At 38.1% G+C, this 25,710-nt stretch overlaps 1 protein-coding gene across 1 annotated transcript; it reads right to left on the bottom strand.

Annotated features, from left to right (window-relative positions):
* Positions 1–3,189: 3,189 nt before the first annotated feature.
* On the bottom strand, positions 3,190–24,644 carry TSPAN14 (tetraspanin 14). The gene is made up of 8 exons (XM_010016587.1): positions 24,546–24,644; positions 15,200–15,250; positions 10,546–10,692; positions 9,531–9,698; positions 7,027–7,152; positions 5,447–5,491; positions 4,841–4,960; positions 3,190–3,261 (listed from the first exon to the last, which is right to left on the bottom strand). Exons 1-8 carry the CDS (start codon positions 24,624–24,626, stop codon positions 3,190–3,192), a joined length of 810 nt encoding a protein of 269 aa, XP_010014889.1. The 5' UTR covers positions 24,627–24,644.
* Positions 24,645–25,710: the final 1,066 nt, after the last annotated feature.

The raw sequence follows: 25,710 nt of genomic DNA, 5'->3' as shown, positions 1-25,710 counted from the left end.
TGCTCATTTCTGAGAGATAAAAGTGATCACACTGAAAAGTTTCCTTCTCAGTCTAGTTATTCAAGTCTGATCTCATATTTGACATCATTAAAACTCTTGTTTCCATTGTAGTGTTTGTGGAGTTGTTCCAAATGTAACCACTGAAATCTCAACATCAACAATTTATCAGACCTCTGTGAGATTATTGAATTGCTTCTCCTTCAAAGCTTTAAAGGCAGGTTCACACCCAACTGCTTTTGCTGATAGGCCTTTTTTAAACCATAATTTAAATCTTTACCCATGAAGTCACTTCAGGTCCACAGAGAAGGTGCTAAGCAGAAAGTTTCAAGACAATATTTGCATTCCAAGTCCAAAATTACATTAGCCGTGTGTACAACCAATATGGGTACACTTCAAAATGTCTTGGGGTATACCAGCCTAGAGTGCCAGGGGTTTAGAAGTAATGCTGAGCAAGGACAGAGAAGTTTATCCACAGGGAAAACAAATCACTCCATGAATTTAAAGATCCTCAAATAGGTTGAACTTGCTTTCTTGAATTCAGTTCTCAGTAAGTGCAGCACTGATACAAAATTGGTGTTAATATGGCCAAAGCCAGTAAGAACAAACTGGAAAGACAACACTTGCATTAAATCTGTTTTGCATAAAAACAGTACTTCAAAATGAAACCAAGTATTCATTTGTCTTCAGGCAACTTGGCAAGATTTGCAGACAATGGAATTCTGATCTGACACCGGTTCTTGTCAGTAACTAATTTCAGTGCTTGAACTCTACAGGTATCTTTGACACCATGATGATTTTCACCAACTGCTGAAATTACTTCACAGCATTAGGAGCTTTCTGTGTCAAAAAGTGGCAATGGGAAACGTGCTCCCTAGATGCAATTTTCAAGGCAATGTTTTATGAATAAGAAGTTACAAATAGAAAACATCCTTGTCCAATCTTACATACATCAGATTATTACACATACCCTTAACAGAGTAAATTGATTGATGAGGTGTTGTAAAGTTTCAAGCACCAGAGTTTAAAGCAAAGGTTGCTGGTCATGGCTTTGCTGCTTGCAAAGCAGCAATAACAGCAGAAAATTTTTGGCTGCTCCTAACGGACTAGATTTAACAACTAAGTAACACAGACCTCATATTCAAAACTCTACAGCAGAAATGCTTCTTGCTCTCCCCTCAGTGATCTACTGCTATTGTTTTCTTGTATATCAAAGCTAAATAAAAATAAATCACAGTGCACTTCTAGCATTTCTCTTTCAGGTTTTCAGATGATTAATAGCAGCGTTCTCTGCTACTGTAAGGAAATCAGCCATCCTTAGACAAGCTTCCTTTTCCTGTTGTGTCTCAATCACTAGCCAGAAAAAGAACTATGAAAGCTGAACTGAAGTACACAAAAAGCATAGCATTGTTTGTGAAGTGTTTCACAAATTAAAAGCTGGAAGGGTATCTGGACAATCAGTACAGATACTAAGATTCTTACTGTTGATCAGCTTTTGCCAGTGAAATGTTTGTTAATACATGCATAATAGAGAAAAGGACATTGGAGAGATATTTCAAAGTTTGGCTTCCTAAGAAAGCTATATACTTTGGAAATACAAGTATTAAATCCTTCAGGCAGACTACATGTAGTAAAATACCATTATAAAAATATATACTTTTTTAAAATTTACACTGTGTTAGGCACTGTAAATAAACCTGCTCTCCCTGAAAAAATTGGGTGTCACTGGAAGCAGTAAACAATGTTAGTTACATGGCCCACAGCAAACCTGACAGCTACTTCCATGAACTTTTCAGTCACATACTTCTATCTTAAAGTTAAAAATACTGTGCCAGAATCTTTTAGAGAAGACTGGAACTCCTACTGAACTACAGATCCCTCTACTGAACCCCCAAGAAGAGATGATGGGAAAGAGAAAGTAGTTTTCTTCTCATAAAAATAAGGGGGAAAAGAAAAAAAAAAAAAAAAGAAAAATTACTTCAGCAGAAGTAGTTCAGTTTGATGTAGAAGATTACTGTGAAGGAATCATTCTGGATCACCGTATTGTGATTAGCATTTGAACCGTGTACCAGAATACAAGCAGAACTGATAGCTGTATAGAAGATTCAAAAATTCACCAACTCCAATCTTTTAGTAAATGTGTACTTCCTCATTAAAAACCAGGTTTCAGTAAGGATCAATGCTGAGTTGAAATGCTTCCATCAGTCCTGATATTAGCAGTTAGTACGTGTGAAGATCAATATAGCAGTTGTAAGAGAAAACGAAGGAAAAGGCAAAACCCCATGAACAGCTAGCATAGCATGCTTGCTACCTCTGAAGCAAGCTGCATTTTTAAATTTCTGCAGACAGAACTTCTAAATGATATTACCAATCAATAAAAAGATAAGGATTTTTAAGGAGCTTTTTCCTCTATAAATAAAGAACATTTACAATTTTTTTAGACAGGAAACAGCATCAAGAATTCATACCCCCTTGCCTGAAATGGAGATTTCTAACATCTAATGCTACAGATAGTAAGATTTCTTCCCCTCTTGAAAAAGGGGCTTGCATTTTCAAAATAGCATGTGTTACTCAAACTCTGATGCTGAGCCCAAGTTCCTGCTCCCAACACATCTACACAATTACCAGTCAAACAGAAATATCCTTACTTCTGTACAACTGAAAATCAGTTAAAGAACCAGACAATGTATGACTTTTTTTTTTTCCAACTTCCAATACCATTACAATATGGTTGCTGGGTATCTTGCCAAAAATGACTGCATGAGTCTGCTGTAGACACCAAAATGATTTCAAGACTCTGAAGAAATCAGCACGCCTTCCAAAAAGATTACATTTTGAGACTGATGACAGTTGGGAGAGAAAACAGAACAATCTTCACAGTAATCCTTCAAGGAAAGAGTTCACAGCAGTTTCATGACTCGTTGCTACAATCCTTAAAAACTGTTCCGCAAGTATCCTGGAAAATTCCATTTCTTCCTCAGAGATCAATGCTGATGCACTGAGTTGACTTGTTAGAAAAAAGGGTAGACAGGTGTGTTCAGAGATCTTGTTTTTGTACCAGCTTCTAACAAAAAGCATGAGCTGGGTAAAATCCACACAAGGCTTTTAACAGGAGTATTTCATGGCCTGTGCGTTTCTTCCTCCTTGGTGTCCAACCAGTAACCATAAAATACACTTTTTTTGCTTTTATATTCAGAAGGCATTACCTGCCTTTACAGCTTCAATGTCAGATATCAACGTCCTGGCTAGGAAAATCCCAAAAATCTAAAACACAAACAAACAAACAGAAACAACAACAAAAAACCATTTGTGAGATGAAACACTTGTAATATACCAGTCTGCAAGATGTTTGTTTGCAGGTTCAGATATCATTTCATAGCTAGGAACATCCGTCAAAGCATGGTTATTACTAAAAAGTAATAAAGGCAGCAGAATCTTGCAGGAAATAAAACTTATGAGAAAAAGATGCTTTCACGTAACACTTCAGGAGCATTCATAATAAGAAGCTTCTAGATGCCCCAGAGCTGGAAGAAATCCACTTAGCCAAGTTTGATGTCCCAGACTATTCCGAGACATTAAAATATGAAGTTTCAACATTCACTCAAGTTCTCAGGGAAATCTTCCTTTACACATTTAAGATAAATTCATAACTCTGCACATTTCCTGAAATAGCCTTAAAAAACTACAGACTGGAGTGAAGCTTTGGAAAAGCCGAAAAATTGTTTTAGAAGTAGTCAGGTTATATCTAATTCTCAGTCCCACCATGAAATAGTTTAATGCACAAGAAAGACTCAACCTGAAAAGACAAGCGACTGTGAAAGTGGTTTCCCAGAGACTCAGGTCGTGAAAAAGAATAACAAGAAGTTATTGCCAGTCAATACACTGCCAAAAGATTACAATTTGTATCTTGAACATCTTCCTAACTAAAGGTGGTGTTCTCACAACAGCATCTCTCAAAGCCATGGAAGCATATCATTAGATGGTTATAAAATACTAAAAATTTAGCAACAGAGGGCAGCATTGCCATGGTCAAGAAAAGGTATTTTGCCAGCACTAAACTCCATTTTCGGTCTAACGGAAAATACATTCTGTAGTAGACCAACAAGTTTGTTATTTCCCACTGAAATATCAAAGAAATTTAGGTAAGTGTACACAGCTGCCTCAATGAAAGCAGGATCCACCTTGAAAGAGGTAACCTGATGTGTTTTGCTGAGAATTTTTGTTCTTTCTTTGATGTACCAAGCACCAACAAAGTACTGAAAGAAGCCACAGCAACTTCTTCATCTGGTTCTACTAATATCACACTTGCCTCCTGTTCACCAGTTTCCCTGCTCTCCAGTTTTCAATTTTTTTTGATCAGTATGCTACACATCACTCACAGCCAGCTGAGAAGTAGTTTTAGCATGGGCAGAACTGTATTTCTGTCATTTCACATTTGTGATAGAAGATCTACTGGAGCAGATGACCAGATCTCCCCTGCTTCACAGCATATTGAAACTTAAGAAATATTGTGTCACATTATGTAATAATTATATATTAATATAACAATATGCTAACAATATACAATCATCATATACTTTATGTATTATAATTGCACTGTATTTCTACAGTGACCTTCATTGCTTTGAGGAATGTAATTTCAACGATTAGTTGATATCAGATATTTTCACTCTAAGTCCCCATTCCTATAATTATTTTTTTGCCGTATTATTCTCATACCTACCAAAAAAAAATCCTGTGTTGAACTATTAACTCTACCTGCCCATAACCACTTTTCCCTTCAGTAGGTCTGTATCTGGAAACTCAAAAGTTTTTTCAAAGTAGTATAATAAAAGCAACTAACCTGGAGCAGCGAGATAGCTATGAAGACACCTGCAACAATGTAGATATTTCGGGGTAACCAAGCCTCAAGGGCAAGAATACATCCTTTGACAAAAATCTGATCATCCCATTGACTTTTGCTCTGAATGTAGAGAGGAAGAATATCAGTTCTCTGCTCAAGTTTATTATAAGAACAATCACAGGACATAGCTGCACAATTTGTCACTTACGCAGCAATGTTTTTAACCAGACTTCAGAAATACATATATGCCCAGATTAAATCAGGGAAATGTCAGACACTGATGTTAGTATCTTTCTGCAAATCCATTTATTAGAATACTTTCCAATTAGCAGATAATAGAATTCAGAGTTAGACTGTTATAACAAATAATTGAAATGTGCATTTGAAATGCAAGTCCTACCCCTTTTTGAAACACACCTTTCCCTTTACCCATTCCACCACTTGTTTTCTCCGCCCTCCCACAGTAGAGGTTTACTTGTAGTATGTGGCACAGCTGATTAGTTCCCAGAATTTTAAGCTGACATATCTATCAGCAATTTCACCATTTTTATAATTTTGCTTATGCAAGCACAGAATATGACAGACAGCAAGACCCCAGCACCTTACCTTCTTTCTGATATCATAGCCACACTGTGTATTCACAACTTTTTGCTGCAAAGCAAGAGAGATTTAAAATAAATCAACTGAATTCTACTCACTTCTGTTCACGGAAAGATTTTTTTAGATTTCGCAGACAAACAAATCATGACTGTCAGAGCCAAACATTTTAAGAAGTATTTTTACTAAAAACAAGCAAAGCACTAGCAGAATACAAGAAAAGTAATGACAAAGCAGTAGTGTATACTCGCAGGAAAACATCCTTCATGAGGAATTCTAGCTGCTTCTATCACTTGGCTTTCAACTAGCAATGACTTTTTAATATGAAGCATAGCAACTGTACTGACAGAATACTGATAAGACACCTGCATTTCCAAGATCAGTTTCATTTAGGTATTTCACATAACACCTAAACACTGAGGTAACAATAAAGGTACCAGGCTGATGCATTTAAACCTGCAGTGAAGAAACATGCCTTACAATTCCATCATTTCAAGTGGTATACAACTTGCTATCCCAATCAGTTAAAATAAGTAACAGCTGCAAGCTACTTGAGCCCCCCCAGATAACAGTCCAGTCTCACATATAATCCAGCTCCAAGATATACCTAGTCGTGAAGACAAAATATTCCAGCTGCAGATCCCAAGTAGGAAGACCATAAACATCTTCCCACACAATCACAACCCCACGCAACCCAATTTATGTCCAAAGATGCAAAGAGATTCCATTTAAGACTTTTTGTTCTCTCTATATGAAGCTTTTGAAAACTTATGTATTACACAATTATAGCATAATTTACACAATGCATAGTGAGTTGTATTGAAATATTAGGAGTAAATATCATCTTACGAAGATTTAACTATACTTACATCTCCTTAAATACAGCAGTGGAATAGTACCGATCCAAATTAAAGTAGAAAATAATTACCAGGAAATCTGAACATGGAATATTTCCCTGACAAATTCTTTCCTTGGCTGATTTCCAAGACAATCAAAAGCCTCAGCATAACCTGCCAAGGGCTATCTATTCCGCATAAGGACTTCCGGACTGACTTTGAGCTGTGACTATTCCTACTAATACTGTCAAGGATTATATGTTAGTCCTACCTCCACGTTCTGGCTTCCACTCAAAAGGTTAGATTACTGAAGTTTCGTAAACAGATCTCACCTAAATCTTGCCAAAACCAGAGAATTTACTCAAGTGCTTTAAACCGAGACTGTGCTTAAACACTGTATTAGTTGCTGATATACACTCCTGCTTGCCTGGCAGAGGGGTGCTGTAATATTAATTCTAACTAGGGCAAACACTGCTTAGACAGTGCTCTCAGGTCCTTACAAGCTAGATGGAAACAACACATTGGGGTGGGGGAATAAGAATCAGCCACTCAAGCTGTGGAAGAACAGGTTGCCACATTTAGGCTCTATCAAGAATAGAACAAAAACATGCAAAGAGTTTGTCTGCACAAGAGTAGTTTTTGATCATTCAGAAGACTTTTTAAAGTCCTATTCATCACACTTTATTCAGGAAGTGCTTCCCTTCGTAACTCTCCAACAACATCAGACCAATACAAACCCAGGAAACAACTTACAGCAGGATCAGGTATACAACAGGAAAAAGGAACACCACACTTCTCACGACTTTTGCTTTCACTGCTGCAGTTAAAATATATGTTAAAGTCCCAGTCATCTGGACCTTGGGCACCACAACAATGGTTCTGTAACAGATAAACAAACTCTTAGCATTTGGGGATATTTTAGAGACCATTTATCCACTGAATGCATTCTCTGGAATGATACTTATCATCTTCACTTTCTCTAAGGCTGTGCAGAATCAATAGCAGCATCAGAGTAAAAAATGAGTAATCAATACAGTAGTTCTATGAAATCAAAGCAATACATTTGGCATACTGCTCCTGGATGCAGGTGTCAGCATGACAAGCAGAATCATAAAAATTATCACTTTAGATGTAATTGCTAGATGCAATCAGTGACCATCCATAAATAGTGCAACAAAATAATTTAACAAAGGCTTTGTACCCCGTTGTTTACAAGTCATCCAAACCAGAAAAATTATTTAAAAATGTTTCTTTAAATTTGCAACTCCATCCTTAAATCTTCGTTTACTGTAAAATGTGGATCCAAACACTCATGAACACACTTCCTTTCTTTTGAATATGCAGGTTTTCATATCCAAATGAATTAACTGGTAAAGTCTCACTAGCTCAAAGGTCAGCCAACTCTAGGTCAAGAAACCTATGTGAAATACTTTTTAACAATGTAATGCACTTACCATAATTAGCAGGTTGGTGAAATCACAACATTTCAAGGAGTGTTCAATTCCTCAAACTAATGAAAGCTAGTTTCTTATTAAGCTAAGCCTTAAAGCTTACTGGCCTGGATATTCAAGGGCACAAATCATTCTCTAGAATTTGAGTACTTGAAATGTTATACCATCACGTAGATTTTCCTGGTACTTCATGAAGTCCCATTCTCTGGGGATAACTCTAGAATCTTTCCTCTGCCTACCACCCATCTTCACAAAACTTGTATCAATCTAATTGTCTGTGAGGCCACCAAAACTTGAAGTCAGTAAATGGATCGAGAAGTTATCAAGTTGTGACAGACACAGATGTGAACAGAATGCTATTTTCGTAAAGTTTTCACAGTATATATATGGCTAAAGAGAGCTGAACAGAATGGTCATTTACCATGAAGAAAGCAGAAAAGGTTTGTTTTTGTCTTTCTAGTCACTCCTCCCTGACAAATCTACACTTTTGTAAGTAAGACATACAACCATCAAAAGCATGCTAATCTGTTTCCATAAATTGCATCCTTCCTTCCTCAGTACCTTCAGGTATGGATCAATAATATGCCAAAGGAGAGGTTCTTCTGGTCTTTCCTTTTTCAGGCTTATTAGCTTGTTGATCTGGCTAGAACTCCTCTTAGTAAGCTCAGCCTTTTATTTTCATTGAAAAGTATTTAATTGGAGCTCAACTATAAATCAGCTTAGCATATTAGCCTGGGTGACTATCCTGAAATGAGATAAACAAAGAGCAACAACAGAGTGGGCAATACAGAGAAAATTACTGGTGTGGGTCATGGCCAGGAGGAGCCCTGCCTTACAAAAAAGTGCCCTTAGCACCAACAGCTAAAGCAAAACAGCACTGAAATCCAACCAGGTAGATTAGTCAGAGGATGCTTCCATATCAATGCACACAAAAGTGAATGAGCAGGACAGGTAAGTTGCTGGCAATACACAGCAGACTGTTGTGATTTAACCCCAGTGGGCAACCAAGTACTACACAATTGCTGTGCACAATTTTTTCAGGATAGCACTTTTGTTCCTCACTTCTTACTCAAACTGGTGCAACAATGATCAGAACAGGGGAGTGAGTGAAGAAGGTCAAAAGAGAGATGGATGCTTAGTATAGCTTCCATATTGACAGAACAGCATTGTCTCTTAGAATATCTTGCCTCCCTGATGCTTTCAATGCATAAAGAGCAAACCTGCACATAATGTATTTTTGTGGTTTAAGCCCAGCCGGTAACTAAGAAGCCTGCAGCCGCTCAATCACTCCCCCTCTTCTTCCTACTGGGAAATAACAAAGGGAGAGGATACTACTGCTCACCAAGTGATACCCAGCCCGACCTGAGCAGCGATCTGGGCCTTCCTGGTAACTCTCCCCAGTTTATATACTGGGCATGACGTGCTGTGGTATGGAATACCCCTTTGGCCAGTTTGGGTCAGGTGTCCTGTCTCTGCTTCCTCCTGGCTTCCCCTCCTCCCTGGCAGAGCATGAGACTGAGAAAGTCCTTGGTAGGAGTAAACATTACTGAGCAACAACTAAAAACATCGGTGTTATGAGCGTTGTTCCCAGGCTGAAAGTCAAAAACACAGCACTGCACCAGCTACTAAGAAGGAGAAAAATGACTGCTATAGCTGAACCCAGGACATGTATAAAGAGTAAACCAGCACATCTGTAACATGGCACTATTAACTACAGAATATGATAAAACTGTAACAAAACAGAAAACTTCCAAATCTACATGCTCTCCTAGAACACATGAAAATAGTGACAGGATATGAACTTACAATTTTCTGTAGCGAATCAATGAGGTTCTGGAGGTCAATATCATCGCGGTAGGATTTAATGTTATTCTCAAAGAATTCTTTGACCCTGTCCCTCACCCAGTCCTGGAACAGGAAGGCCAGAACTGCCACTGCCACCTTTTTGAATATAAACACAATTGCTCCACAGAACTGTAAAAATAAAAGTCCCAAATTAGAAAATATCCATTCATTTTGAATGCATCCCTACTCTAACTTTACCAGAAACAGACACAGAGAATTAGGTTAAAATTCTTACTCACTACAGATACCATGAGAATACAGCCTGTTAAAATGAAAATACAATGTAAAGAAACACCCAAGAGGGAGACTTATCTTTTTATTTTGGTCACCTGAACTTGACAGTAAAATGAGCACAACACCACAGTCATATGTACAGCAGTGACAGTATTAAAAAGAATCCGCAAAATACAGGGCCAAAGTAGTCTTGATGTTACTTCTTGAGTTGTTTCCAGTTTTATAATTCTTTTGTCCAGCTCATTTTCAGATCGAAAGCAAAGCAGCAGCCTCAGTATAAAAACAACCATTTAAGAGATCTGACATGTAAAGGCCCCAAGTTTTGCCCATTTAGAAGAAATTTTTAAATTTTTAAGGGATTTTGTTCTCCCTAAGCCACTACACCATCTCCTCTCAGCAATTCCTAACTGACTGAATATGTTCCAAACATCGCATTTTATGATATTACATACACAATGTTAGATTCTGGTATACAATACTTCAACATCACCACTGTATAGCAGAATAAATGAAAAAAGGAAGAAACATCTTCCAGAAAGGGAAAAATATATATAGGTTTGAACCTATGCTGCTTTCATACCATTACTCACAGGCTTGTTAGGGGAGTAAGTTGTAACAAACATTGTGATACACTGTAACAAACTAAGTTCTAAAAATTAATTACTTGGTTTTGCTACTAGTTCTTCACCCCTCATTCCCTACTTTCGCACACATAATCCACTCATATAAAGGTGTTACTTACAAACTTCAGAAGGCAGATGTTTTCTCTCAGGGCTCCTACACAACCAGCAAATCCCAAAGTAAACATCACTATTCCGACCACTAACACAAGCAACACTGGGTCCAGACCATGAAGACCGGTTACCTTTGTCAGATCAGACAATACACCCTGAAAGAGAAAAACAGGGTAGCAGAAAAAGGTGACCACTTTAAGCATGTAATTTATTAAGCATTCCTTCTGGATATCCATGATTTCCACATGACTCCAAATGAATTAGTTGCAAACCCCTGAGGTTGCCAACAAGGATTCTTATGGAAACTTCTTGCTGTAAAATGGTTACTAACAATACCAATTTTCTTTACCATAGCAAAGGAAGTATTAAAGCAAAGTTATAGCTATTAATTCTTTTAATAAGTAAAACCAGTGCAGTCTCAGATTACATTCTTCTAGGTCTATTTGCCAAACAAGTTTCCACAAGATGGGGCCAAAAGCTTGATATCACTGCATATTCATATAGTTTCAAGGCAAAAGTAATGCTTTATATTAACCTGAAATACATAAATCAGAAGCGCATTATGAAGTCTTTAAGAAAAATGAAAAAATTTTTTCCAGTTCTTATGTTTGGTGGCAGACAGGGAGAGACATTAACTACAGAACAGGTGATGGGTGACATTTTAAAGGATGGGAGCAAAATCTTGTTTTGGTTTTCAAGGGAAGCTTGAAGATTCTTTTCATCTCAACATTTTAATTGTGTCCCTTCTAGTGCTCAATAGTCTTAGGAATGTTCCTCCAAAATCTGGCAAAATATAGAGTAAAGCCCAAATATTCCCATTTCACCCCAGATAAAATTCTTACACCAAAAGCAGCTAATATTTTCTTCCTTAACTGTCCAGACACACCACTTACCTTGATGAAAATCTCACCTATTAAGCCTGTCTGCATAGATCTTAAGACAGAATTTTTAAATCTATGTAAATGTAATGCTAACACAGTGAAGCCCTTATATCTAGATTAGGTTTTAAAGAAATTAAATTTATACACCAGCTACCATTAAAATTCCATCAAATACGCATAAGTTTTTCAAGAGAAAAGTCTGTAAGCACATCCAGGCAGCCTTGCAATTTCCGTCATATACTCATCAGCAAAACACAGAACATTTTAATAAGGAAATATTTTCCCTTTCAAACGGAGAAATTACAAAACACACAGGACAATATCTCATCATTACATGTTTACTATCTTTTCTTTAATAAAGTATATTCCAAAGCTGATTTTGTTCAGCATAAGAGAAAGATATCAGCGAGACTCAAAGTAATTCATATCAGCAGTTGAATTCCGTCAAGGGAATGCAAATTCTTACCTAGCATAAATACCTGAATAGCACAAGTTCAAAGAATATACATTCTAAGAGAATACGTTGGATAAACCTGTGTCACTTTATATTTAAATGATTACTTAACAAAAATAATGTCTTCAAAATACAGCATTAGAATGTGTACATGGAGAAACTTCATCAGCTGATGAAAAGACACTGGTTAACAGTGCTACAGTGATACACAGGAATTCATCTTCCTTCAGAATATGTTCCATAACAGATCTTGTTAGAGCTGTTGATTTGGCAACAGCAAGACAATGAAGTTGTTTTTACCAAAACTGGTTGAAGGGATGAAAATGAATAAATAAATAAAAATTGAACTGTAGAATTTAGAATTGCCTTGCAATAGCTGGTGACTAACAGTTGAAATGGCCTATTAAAAATTGGGGACAGCTTATAGGTATCACAACATTCAGAAAGCCTTGGGAAGCAAAGACTTTTCCAGTTAGTGTCACCAATGACACATTTCCATTCTTACAAACCGTAAGACAGCTATCGACAGATAACTATCAAACTTGGTCTAGCGGGTTAATTGTGAGAGTCCTACCTAATCAAACCTTGCCTCAGAACCCAAAAATCAAGGAAGACATGCCAAGATCAGCTAAACTGTCTTTGTAGAACCCATACACTATGAAACCAAACACTGTGACCAGTATATTGAAACTTTTACAACTATTTCCAGCCATCTCCTTTCCAACCCAAACACAAGCTTTTTTCAGACAATCTCACTTGCTCAAGCAACATTTTTGGGAAGAAAACTTCCTCTGGTCAAAACATGTTATGAAGAACAGTTGGCAGGAACTGGGCTTTATTATTCCCCCTCAGATGCTGCTGGTTCACAACAGTTTCTTCATGTTCATGTTTGATGTTTACAACATTCTCTTTTGCAAAGAAGGTTGTGGGGTGCTTTTTGCCCAACTAAAGATGCTAAATGAAAAATCCTGAAGGAAGTAAACAAGAGAATTAATTCAGGGGACTATCTCATTCCACGGCACTCAGCTCTGTAAGGATGCTTCTGCCTGTGCCATCTGCAGGACGGTAAAAGCTCTTTGAGGCCCAGACTGCCCCTTAAAACAGCACTTCAATTTCCTACAGGTATACAGGAAGGAAGACTGATACCTGAAGTCACTGTCAAAAAATCCAAGAATAAAACTCAGCCTTTAAGTCTTCCTTTCAGACTCTTGGAACAGTGAATTAAAGAGTTCAACCTCACATGCTTGTTTTCCTCTTTTTAAATATTCGTAAGCATTATGCCACCATCTCAACTGAAGTGTGTTGGCAACAGAGGGCAAAAGTGGGTTGTTTTTAAATAAAGCATCTCTAATACAGCTCATTAACAGATGCCAAACCAGTTACTGTTTTGAGATAACATTAGTATGGAAACCATAAAATACATTTGACAGTGACAGAGCTGATTTCTTACAGCTGAAGTTCTGTAAACTGGATGTTGATTGTCACAACATTATAACATTATAATAACTCATTATAACACAGTCCTCATGCAAAAAGAAAAAACAGGGAAGTTAAAGGGACCCAATGTACTTCATGTTGCATTAAGAGATAGGGTGTTCAAAACTTTTCCACCGCATGTACTTTATCTTTCGGTTTACTGCTACAGCATAGCTTCTGGAATGTTTTTCTCTTACTTCCTATCTATTGTTCACCATGATGTTTATCTGTAAACAAACAGATCCATACAGACACTAGGGCTGAAGAATGGCAACTAGTATGAAAGACTGTCCACATCACAAAGAACAACAGATATGAAGAATAATGTACAGATTTCACAAGCCATTCAGAAGTTCAAAACCACAGGAAAAGCTCTGAAGCACTTATTTGCAAGTTAGAACAGAGAACAGAAATAGCTCAGGCAAAATTTAAGCAATAAAGACAGAAAGAGTCTGTCCTTGCCATTTAGCAACTTCACTGTACTACAAAGTCTATTTGGCAAATAGAAGTAGCTGTGCACTAGTAATTTCCAACCATACATACCCTATGTGCTTCTTTACAGAACAGAAGATAATATCTGAACTTGAGAGAATACAAATTCAAGACAAGATTAACACTCCCCATAAAGAACTGGAAATAAAATCCTTTTGTAACAACAGACTAAGGTAAATGCATTTGAGTGGAGACATGCTGCTTACTATGTATCAGCGACATCACTTAGTTGTGAGAATGCCTGCACACACATAGGGAGTAGGGAGAGGAGAATACATACCTCAGCATTAATATCACCATAAAACTCTTTCACTCCCGAAAAGCGGAAGAATCCTAGAACCTTTCTGTATGTGGAATCCCAGAGCCTCTCTGTTGTATGTGGGTAGCTGCTGTCTATAAGCACTCTGATTAAGGAAATGTTACACCACGATGGTAATTAAACTCTTCCTACCCAGCAGTACAACAGTGAGGGCACCTGCCTTCCACTGCTAATTAAGATGTAGATCAGTAAATCTGCTAGTAATTGTCACTTTTTCCTACTGCTTACAGTCACATTAAAACCATGCTTTTGCATTCATAACAAGGGATTGAAACATTCATTTCCATACCTATACCATCTCTTGTAATAGGACATCTCTGTAGGTACGTGCTCACGCAGACTTCCTCTGAGGAAGCTGTTCACTAGAAGAAACCTCTGACAAATACAAGAGCCTTATTCAGTTAGATCATGTTCCCCAGGTTTGATCCTCTACACAGAGACACAGTAACTTAAGCAACTCCATGGGAAATTCCAAGTGGAAGACAGCAGATTGGCCTGAAGACTGGAATACTTCAGAATGATAGTCCCAAAGATGCATTTTTGTGTTCGTTTTTTTTGTTGGGGTGTTTGGTTTGGGGTTTTGTATTTTTTTTTTTGTTTTTTTGGGGTGGTGGTTGTGGGTTTGGTTTTTTTGTTTATTTTTTGGTCAGTTGGGGTTTTTTTTAATCAAAATGAGGTATCTTTTACATTTCTCCCAAATGCTACTTGTTTGTAACAAAAAGAGGTGGGTAGAGAACCGTATTTTAAAAAGCATGCTTTCAAAAGAGAACCAGTTTGCGAGGACTAATCACAGAAATTAAATTCTCCCAAGCATCCTGCTCTTAAGAGTTTACAAAAAAGGTCTAAACATCAAGGGCTGCAGCTTAACACCCGATCAATAATGAAACTCCAACTAAACGTAGTTTAGATCATTCAAACATGGTCCTGAGCTCAGATGTTACATTTAACCTTTGCTGCTTCCTGCGGAAGAAGTTTTACTGCAGCAGGGGTAGGAGAGGGCAGCCACCAAACAAAGTAAGACCAGTCATTTCTACCCTTACCTTTTCACTCCATGCCCACAGACCAGCTGCAAGGAAGGCCACCCCGGCTAGCTAAAACAAAGAGAAAATAAATAATTAGATATACTAATCAACACATTCTCAAAACACTTAGGCACTAGCACTGTTGTTAAAAGTAAAACAAATATTGCCTGTAATCTCAGACAACAGTAATTTATTCCATAGGATTCTTGCATTATATGAAGTACTTTTAAAAAGTATTTCAATTTGATTACTCATGATTACTCAAGAAACACACAGGACTAAACAGTTTCACACAGTAGCATACAAGGAGGAATTATCCCTGTCTCAGTGACTTGCTCTAAACCTTTTGCCTGAACAGAAGATTTCAGAATATTTAATGCATTTTGAGGTTATTCCCTAGTCATTTTACAGTGCCACCCCCAGGCAGTAGCCATGCTCGACTTCTCTAAACTTATCAAGGCTCATTATATTAGCCTCTTCTCTAATTAGATATGGTTTGTTTAAAGTCCTTTTGAATTAGGCTGAAATAACAGTCCATCCACTTACTTTTAATAAGCAACAAATCTAACTGACAATGTGCAAACCCTACACCAAGTGTTTGTATAATAAATATTTATGAATTATATTCATCCAAATGAAGCATGAGATCCTTGTTCTAGTCTTTTATTTCCTTTCTCCACTCTCAGACATTTCAATAATCAGAACCATTTCAATACTCAAACTAAAATGACCTCTCTGCAAACCGAAGGCAGCTCCCCCTCATTATTTAAAATGTCGTTCTACTCTGCTATTGTTTTCTGAAAAGCAGATTTGTGCCCTGTATATAGTAAACCAATTCCACGAGCTCAGGAGAGAGATTGTTTATTCAGGCCTGGGTGCTGGGTGGACTGTTCTGCAAACCAAGCACTCCGATGCCAGCTTTCGTCATTATATTGATACACAAATGTTACAAGGCAGTACACTCCGTGTTACGATGATTGGTTGTAATTTACATATAATTAATATTTGTTGTGTTGTCCTCTCTAGCTACCACACATGCTCAGGGGAAGAGTCGTCACCTGGGTCAGGGTCTTTTTGACCTATGGCTGTGATTTTTAATATTATAATGAAGGAAGTTCACTTTAGGACACCTTAAAAGTTAGTTGTTTTGACAAGTTAGGTAGTTGAATAGTCATTTCACCAAGCTGTCAAATAACTCATTCTTTTGGTGCCACCAATCCTGGATGTTCTCCTTTGATCCTTCAAACACAACCAAGATGTGGTTGTGCCATGAATGTGTTCCTTATTGTTTTAAGAGGGTCACTTTGTCCCAGCCCAAGACACAGTAACGATGTAATTACAGCTACCACTTGCAGGTATACAATATAGCAAGTAACATACCATATCACTATGTCCATGTAACCTTAAAAGACATTGAGGTGCTGAAATGTGTCCAAAGAACAACAAAGCTGGTGAAGGGTCTAGAGAATAAGTTTTATGAGGAACAGCTGAAGGAACTAGGCTTTGTTTAGTCTGGAGAAAAAGAGGCTGAGGGCCAACCTTACTGCTCTCTACAACCACCTGAAAGGAGAATGGACAAGGAAGTGAGTGGTGTCTTTTCTCAAGTAACAAACTATAGGATGAGAGCAAACAGCCTCAAGTTGTTCCAGGGGAGGTTTAGATTGAGTATTAGGAAAAATTTCTTCACCAGAAGAGTTGTCAAGTATTGGAACAGTCTGCCCAGGGAAGTGGTAGAGTCACCGTCCCTAGGGGTATTTAAAAGACATGCAGATATGGCACTTAGGGACATGGCTTAGTGGTGGAATTGGCAGTGTTAGGTTAACCGGTTGGACTTACAGGTCTTTTCCAACCTAAATGATGCTATGTAAAGGGCTGAGGTTGCTTGCCCCACCCCACTCACACATTGACAAGTAAATCCCAACAACTGAAAAAATGCCTTGAAAAGGGGACCCTTTCCTCTCTCCCATGAACTAAATAAGCATCACAGGCAATTCCCCACAGCAAAAGCAACTGTCTCACAGTCACACAAGAAACTACGTGTAGATTTTAAGTACTGCTGGGTTCATTGCCTACTGACCCTAAACTGCAATCAGGGAGAATTAAGTTGTTCTGGATTTACACTGCTGGGGGAAGGGGGGGGGGGGGGGGGGGGGAAGCCTAAAAGGGCTGTGCCATTCATGTCATTCAGTAAAAATTACTCAAATGATCTTAGACACTTCCATCTGTGCATAAAGTACTATATGCCATATTTTAGGGCTTAATCACACACATTAACCAATCAAATCCACTACTAACAGATGCAAAGAGTTACAATGTAGCAAAGCAGTGCTAAATAAAAGTCAAATTTCCAGATACTGCTTAACAAGCAACAGCATAGTAACTGCTCATGTCAGACTCTAAATAAGCTAAAAACATGATTTGGATCAAAGCACAACTTTTAAAAATATTATTAAAAAAACTCGTGTATATAAACAGACTTTTGACCCAGATTACCCCCAAATCTTAACCCAGTGCTTTTCAGATGAAGAGGCCATAGTAAAAAAATAAAAATAATAATAATAAAAAAAATCTATACTCAAAACTTGTATGTCATTAAGTTATACAGTGAATGCAATCAATGCATCCTTCACTCTTTCTCATTCCAAATGCTCCAGAAATACTGAGAGACAGGTGAAGACAGCTGGCATAATTTGCAGTAATCAAGGTAAATTACACAGTAGACACAGCTGGATCTTTGGGAACTTTTTCTTAAGAAATGAGGGGAAAAACTGAGAAGACTTCCACACTCTGTATACAAACTAATGTTAGTGTAACACTAATAATGTTCTATCGAATATAGAAATAAGGTGTCCTCTTCAGACTGGTTGCCTTCATTATAATTACTGTCCTAAACTGTAATTAGTTTAGTAGTAATTTAGATTAAGTAGATTTTCACTAGCATGCTTCATGCTCACCTCTGAACACAAACTCATGTTTTATTAAATGTTCAGTTTCACAAAGCTGCACTATTTTTGAGAAGTTATTTCCATGGGCACCTATGCATACTACTTTTAAGTAAAGCAGTTTATCAGCAGAAAAATCAACTTAGTCTTATAAAATCAAAATGGATAAATCTATAACTTAATTCACCTAAGTGATTCATAATTCTCACTAGAAGCCGCCAAACCACATACATTAGGTTTCTTCAGCAAAAAAAACGGTGAAGTATGATGTACTTGTAGAAGAAACAAAGCTATCAGCTTTACAGGCACAATTACCAAGACAACCAATTTGCAAGGAAGATGGTAGTTATTTAAGTGAATGAGATTTCTTTGCTTGAAATGCCAACTGCATGATACTGTAAAGTATCTAATTGGAAACTATCATAAAACACACAATGGTGATAAAACTACCTCAGAAGTTAGTGTGATTGAGCATGCCCAATAGAGAGTTCTACAGAGAATTAGGACTAGGAAAATACCCTCTCTTTACCACTCTTGCAGAGACATATTCCAGTAACTGCCATGAGGCAGACAAGGGAACTGATCCAGCCTGAACCGAAAGAAAAGTTTTTACCTTCATCAGTCAGCTCACTGAACTAACTGGCCACATGAATGGGAGAACAGGCAGCTGAGAAGAAGCAATGCCACAAGTGTTCCCAGGGTGAAAGTGAGCGAGCCAGATATATTTCAAGAGAAGCATTTTGGAATTTGCCTTTCACCAGAATCTGGATGACATGAGCAAGAACAAACTGGACTACCCAATTCACTTCTGTGCCATGGAGTCATTTAAATCACATACTGCATAAAAGATTAGATTGAAACATACACAAAGCAGCTCAACTATACCCCTTTGAACAGGAAACTAAGCAGCATTTGGTCATTTCCTGCTTTAGAACTGAAGAATCCACATTATTAACAGTATTACATCGAGCTGTAGCCTCTGCTCAGGAGATGTACAATACTGGCACCAACTCACAGACACCATGTACAAAGACCGCTTAAGCATTATCTGTTCCAAATCACACTGAATTCCTTTGACTATGCTATTAAGAATCACCCTACTAACTGAGAAAACAGATCCGTTTCTCAAATCTAGACTGCAGCTAAACATAGTTCTTGCAAGACAACCCTTGCACACAAACTGATTTTGTGACAGCCTGCCCCGTGGTCTTATTAGAAGCAATGGGAATGCATTCCCATTGCACGCAATTTTTGTAAGCACAAAATGTTACTCTTACAGAGAGCACTTGGTCCACCCCCTGGACAATCCTATTTTACACTGTAGCTCCACCCATGCTGGAGCAATCGGCAGCCTACAGCCTTCCTTCCTTCCTACCCTTGTCTCTTCCCAGACTTTTCTTCGCAGGATCAGGAAACCACCTGGTGGTAGATTCTTTCCTCTTCCTGCACAGCCTTGCTGTTTCAGATGTTCCTGAAAAACAACATACACTGCAAAAGCCAAGAAAATCTTATGCTAGCCTGGGTCTTCTCTTACTTTTCAGAAATGAACTTGGTATTCTTTTCCAGACTTAAAAGAATTTTTGCCCTTCATGTTCAGAGCAAAAATGCCACAGCTTCTATAGCATGAGTGAAAAAGATTTTTTTTCCCCTCCAAAACCCCTTAAGAGCTACGCAAACATACACAGCATCAGAAGATGTATCAAGATGACAGCAGCTAAAAGCTGCTCTCCTTTCAATTCACCTGAGAGATGGTGAGCTCATACGCAACCTAAAAGGCTTTCACAGAGCACACGTGCAATGCTTCACTGAAATAGCCATATCCTGGCCAAGGTGTCATTCTTGGACTACCCAAAAAAATTCTTCAACTGGAGAGAAATCAGCAATCACCAGAGGCAGATGATTGAAGCACTGCCATTTATACCCTAGGCCTTCCCAAGAATTCCCAAGCTGGAAGGCCTAAGAGCAGAGCTGCACCCCAAGACAGGGCATCCCTGCACTCCCTCTGGGGTCAGTTGTCCACCCCTGCCTTCTCCCCTCCACTGGGCCTTTCACAGGACTCACTCAATTGCAAAATTACTTGGAACAGAAAGGTGCTAGAACCAAGCTCTTCACCTTTTATTACTGTGGCCTTTTAATTTCATAATGACAAATGAAGCTATTCGGGGAGGGGGGAAGCTTTAAAAACTCAAAAGGAGGTCCAGTCTTGCTGTAATAATTTCACTTAAACTTCTGAGCACTCCCTGCAGGGCTGTCTTAATGGTTGCAATATTGCCTCATCACTACTCATTAAAACAAGTGTACTTGGAGAATTTAAATCTTATTAGCATGCTTAAAAGGCAAGATGAGAATAAAGCAATCCCACATTAAAATCATGCCTAGGAAGATAAGAGCCTTCCTATGACCTCCATTGCCTTTCTTAAAAGGGAAAGCCAAGCACAAAGAACAGAAAAGTGATTTTGCAAGCCAGTTGTATACAACTAACTCAAAGCCATCAGAACTGAACCTTCTGTTGCCAAGTTGCCCGTGTGGAAAAAAAAAAACACTTAAAAAAAAAAAGATATATTTACAGATTTCTAAAGGCTGATTAAACTGTGAGCTTGATATTATTAGAAGTCATATTTGTCCTCCTATTTCAATATTTTGTGCAATCCCAGTCCATGTGAACTGTATTTGAAAAATGATACAAACTGAAGTAACCAATCACCCACTAAAAATATTCTGTAAAGCATGCACTTCAACTTTAAAATTTATAGTCACTATCTTTAGAGCTACAATGGGGAAGTCAACATGCATCTTTAGCAAGCATGACAGATGAACAACTGCAATTTTATTTACATGCAAATTACCTAGTTCGTGACTAAACTGTGTCATGAGTTGAGACAAAGGTGAGCTACCATCGTATCTCCCGTAACAGCTTAAATGGGCAAGAGGCTGTCTGCACACCTATCTAAACACTATCCCTCATACCCACTATATAATAGCCACACTCACTAACACTTACAAAACAAGCTCCCACAGGTACCTGTCTTGCAAGCCAAGAAAAGTGACTCAAGACCAACATTCCCCCCTTAAATGCTGCTTTTTTCGAGTCATGGTTACATTTCCCTTCTGTCTTTGTAGTCCTCCAGTTCTTAAGGCACACAGAAAATTTACTTTGTTCTACACATGATGGATTTTTCCAACTAAAGAGATGATCACACTAGTCATCCCAGCTAGCAGGATGCCATAGGCTCCTGAATTACTTCTTCAGCTCAATGATTCGTGCATTGCCTACAGGAGCATCTACGCTCCCACCCAACATTTACATAGCTTGTTCTACAACTGAAGGTACCGACCTCTTACCAAAAAAGCTGTAGCTGCACACAGTTTACTAGGTCAGCCTGATAACTTCTCAGAAGCCTGTTCTGGTTTTGGCTGGGGTAGGGTTAATTTTCTTCCTAGTAGCTGGTACAGTGTTGTGTTTTGGCTTTAGCCTGACAATAATGCTGATAACACAGTGATATTTTAGTGGAGGAAGGAGAATGGGAGGTGAGCCAGCAGCTGCATGGTACTTAGGTGCTGGCTGGGTTTAAACCACAACAAAGCCTCAGACCATTTATTGAGCAAGGTACCAAGACAAATAGTACCTGTTCAGAAAAGCAATTCCTCCAGCCAACAGATCAACTGAAATGCACAAGCTATATTGCAAATTATCCTCAATTTTTCTGCATCTGTTTAAAAATGATTCTTTATGGAACAGAAAAAAAAAGGAAGTCTGTGGATCGTCATCATTAATTTCAAGAGAATATAGTAAAAAATAAGTTTGAAAAAAGTAAAATATAATGACTCAGCAGGGAGTGAAAATAAAATAAGAGACAAAATTAATTCCTGTGAAAAAGCAGAGGCAAATGCTTTCCAGAAAAGAAAAAGAAAAAAAAAAAAACACCCAGGTTTTCAGAGGTTGTTTACTCATGAAAACTAGTAATAGACCCCAATTCACAAGACTCTCACTAGAAAGAAAGCAGAGGTCCAAAACAGTTCTAATACATTCATGAATAGAACAGCCTATCAATTTCTCACATACCCCACACTACCTGCTGAAGAACATCTACCCAAAGTGATTTCTCTGAAAACCAGAGCAACTTGATTAATACTACTTCTCACTGCACCTCACTTCACTACAGTTACATAGGAGTTGTACTATACAGAAGAAAAGTAACTACAGAGCTGGTAGCCTTTGAGCATAGACTTTTTGAAACAAGGCCATGATGGGAATCCTCAATTGCTAGTAGGAAAAAGTCATCACTAACAAACATCTGCACTATGGCAACACTGTGGCAAATTAACCCTTCCTGGAAAAAAGTTTCTACTCAAACAACACACATCTTTCCTGCTCTGTTACCCACACAAGGATAAATGCTCCTGTGGCTTAATGCTACAATACCATGTCAAGACACTGCACCAGTAAACAAGAGGTGGTGAAGTAACAAAAAGTTCTGTGGTTTTCAACCACCATACCAAACACAGCTGTCCCCGTATTACCTGGCCTTCTAGCATTTTTATTAGGCTAAGGACAGCAGAAAAATAATGAGTTAGCAGCTCACAAAACTCCCAGCAGCTATTTCTTTGAGCAGTTATTTCCTACCTTACATGTCCTACTTTCAATAGAAAATTGGTCAAGATGATGTCCAGAAATTCACAGAATCACAAAATGGTTTGAGTTGAAATGAACCTTAAACATCACCTAGTTCCAACTCCCTTGCCATGGGCATGGACACCTACTAGACCAGCTGCTCAAAGCTTCATCCAACCTGGCCTTCCATCTAGAACAAACCTAGTCTTTTCTGTGATTCTAAATTAATTCAGATTTTTGTCCGTAATACATGCAGCTTTCAAAAAAACCTTATTTTCTACCTTAAATACTGCCAAAGCAGACAAAATGTGCAGAATCACCAACCTAGTTTACCAGAAGTTTATGTGGGTAAATCAAGCAAATACGAAGTCATTGCTTGCAAGTACAAACAAGACTCTGAAGTCTGTAATTTATGTTCAGACACTAAATCTCATTTTTTACTGAAGTTAAATACAGATTTGGGTAGTACTTCAGTATATCTTGAACTTTGTATTACTTAAAGTTGACATGATTTAAGGAATCAGAGTAAACTAATAGAATAAATAGAGTCTTCTCTAGCATGTCTACTGATCTCAGACAAGTCAGGATCAGGATCAGTTTTGACTCTTAACTTTAACAAGTTCCTTCAACCACATACCATACTTTCATTCTATCTGATCCTTTCAGCTTTGAAAAAAATCTGAGCATCTTTAGAAAAGGCTACACATACTAAGCAATACTTCAACTCTGAATCAGAACATTAATCTAAGATGCCAGCACCAGGCAAATCACCAGATGTACATTTCTCCATGACTACCCATGCTCTTCCATGCCTGCAGTTTCCATGACTTCAGGTGCAAACTCTTAACATTTGACCTGCAAGTTCTGAAAAGAATCATCAAGTTTATCTGAACCGCATCCTTATCTTTCCTTCACAGACATGTTAACTATTTCTAATGCAACACTAACCTTTGAATAACAGCCGCCTTTTAAAGGTAGTCAGGTGCTTCAGTGATCTTGCTCATCATAGGCATCTAAAACCACACACTTGTTTTTTCACCCTTTTCACATTCACAATTCTAAACAAGCATTATAGGCAGGCTAGTCCCTAGCTAAGTATTTCAAGAGTGTATCAGACAATTTTGCTGCCCACAGAGCAGGACATTTAAAATCTTGACTATGTTGCAATGCCAGCAAGTTGACACATCTCTGGGGCAGTTCCTTTCTTCTCTTCTGCATAGTGTATTTAAGCTACACCACCCAAACACAGAGATCAAAGATGATCTGAAAGGAGATATTATAATAGACTCCTCTTAACAGGGAAGCAGCTCGATGTACCACTTAAGTAAGGTAGCTTTAACCTTTGCCAAAACACAACCAGTGTTTAATAGCCCCAACCATTCAAAAGACAGAGGCCTTGTCAGCAACAGTAGAGACTATACTATTTTCTTTTGACAAATCCTTTAAGTAAATATTTCCTTTCTCCTAAAAAAAATAAAAATAAAAACAAACAAAAAAATCAAACAAACACAAAAAAACCACAGACCCCAAAAAAACCCAAAACCCACACACAAACAAACAAAAAAATCCAACACCATTTTATCTTTTTTATCTGCTTCTCTCCTTTATCTTCACTCACAAGGTAAGATAGGAGGAAAAAGCAATGAAGGGAAAAAATACATAGGACAGGCTTTCTCAATTCCAAAACACCCAGGACATACCATACACCAGTTTCCTTTCAGGTAAATATTTCAGCCTCTTGAACAGAAGAAGGAAGTTAATAAAACTGAGGTATGACTAAGCTATTTCAGTCTCTACATTTTGTACTCACCCAGAAGACAATGTTGTAGCTGAAGAGCAGGTATTTGTACCAACAGCTGACTTCTGCATTAGAATATCGGTAATAGTGCATTTTCTATAGCACAGCGTCTGCACATAAGAGAGAGAATGAGAAGAATTAGGCAGTGAAATGTTTCAAAAATAAAGAACTTTTTCTAGATCTCTCTTGTTCTGTTGAGAAAGTGACTACAGTAACATGCACCATATGCCATTCAGAGGTATGATCAAAGTCAGCTCACTTTCAGAGTCAGAAACTTCCGCTGACTCTAACCTCCCCCTAAGTATTTGTTGCTTAATAACCTTATCATCTTTAAGTACCCTGATGTGGTAACAGGGAGGGACACCCAAAAAGGAAACTAGCTATACAGTTAGCCTACGAAGATCTGCATCAGCAAGTTGACATTCATCTGCTTTCTCACTCCTTCAAAACCATTTTACTTACACAGACAGCTGCTTGGACGTACACAAAAGTGTAAACACATACCCTGAGGATCGCTCATCCACCCAGCTAGAAAGATGTTCCAAGTGGTTACCTGGAAAACCTCAATGTCTACAGACTGCTAAATATAATAGGCAGTTGTAATCTGTCTTTTCCATGCTTTTCTTTACCAAATCAGTACCCCATAAAAGGTCTTATTCTCACAAACATTAAAAAGCTGGTCTGCTCTGCAGTTTGGTTTTTGTGTTTTCATACGTTCAGTAGAGATAAAGTTCAACTGCAGCTGTTGCTCAAATATTCTAGAGAACTAAAGCTTTTCAGAGTATCGTAACTAAACCACCTCTGCAGAAATGCCAGGCGTAGGAAAAAAAGAACAGAGGATAAGCTGTTAAACTGAGAGCTGGAGCAGGGAGGACAAAGCACTCCACAGCCCTTGCATTCCAGAGAGCTGACCACGCAAGTATTTCTTAAGACAGACAAGAAACAGTTCCATATTTCAAACCTACACTCACCTTGAGGTAAATGTTTTCCTCGCACAAGATGGCAATGAAAGGCTTGCAACAGAAAAGAAGGCATAGAGAACTTTCAAACTCCTCATAACTAAGAAAAAGGCTTCAAGGACTATGATGGCCTGGACATTCACAGACAGCATGCAGAAACCAAGCCTACCCAGCAGTGTCTGAAACCAAGTACCATGGAATACAGAATTGAAGATATC

Source organism: Nestor notabilis, unplaced genomic scaffold (assembly GCF_000696875.1).
Source record: "Nestor notabilis isolate BGI_N333 unplaced genomic scaffold, ASM69687v1 scaffold22466, whole genome shotgun sequence".
In the NCBI taxonomy this organism is placed as follows: domain Eukaryota; kingdom Metazoa; phylum Chordata; class Aves; order Psittaciformes; family Psittacidae; genus Nestor; species Nestor notabilis.
This window is presented reverse-complemented; position numbering and strand designations above follow the sequence as displayed.

Coding starts and splice junctions, on each gene's coding strand:
- TSPAN14 (XM_010016587.1), bottom strand. CDS start 24,626: ATGCACTATTACCGATATTCTAATGCAGAAGTCAGCTGTTGGTACAAA. Junction 15,251..24,545: donor GCTACAACATTGTCTTCTGG/GTGAGTACAAAA, acceptor TCTTTGTTTTAG/CTAGCCGGGGTGGCCTTCCT. Junction 4,961..5,446: donor GCTATGATATCAGAAAGAAG/GTAAGGTGCTGG, acceptor CTCTACATTCAG/AGCAAAAGTCAATGGGATGA.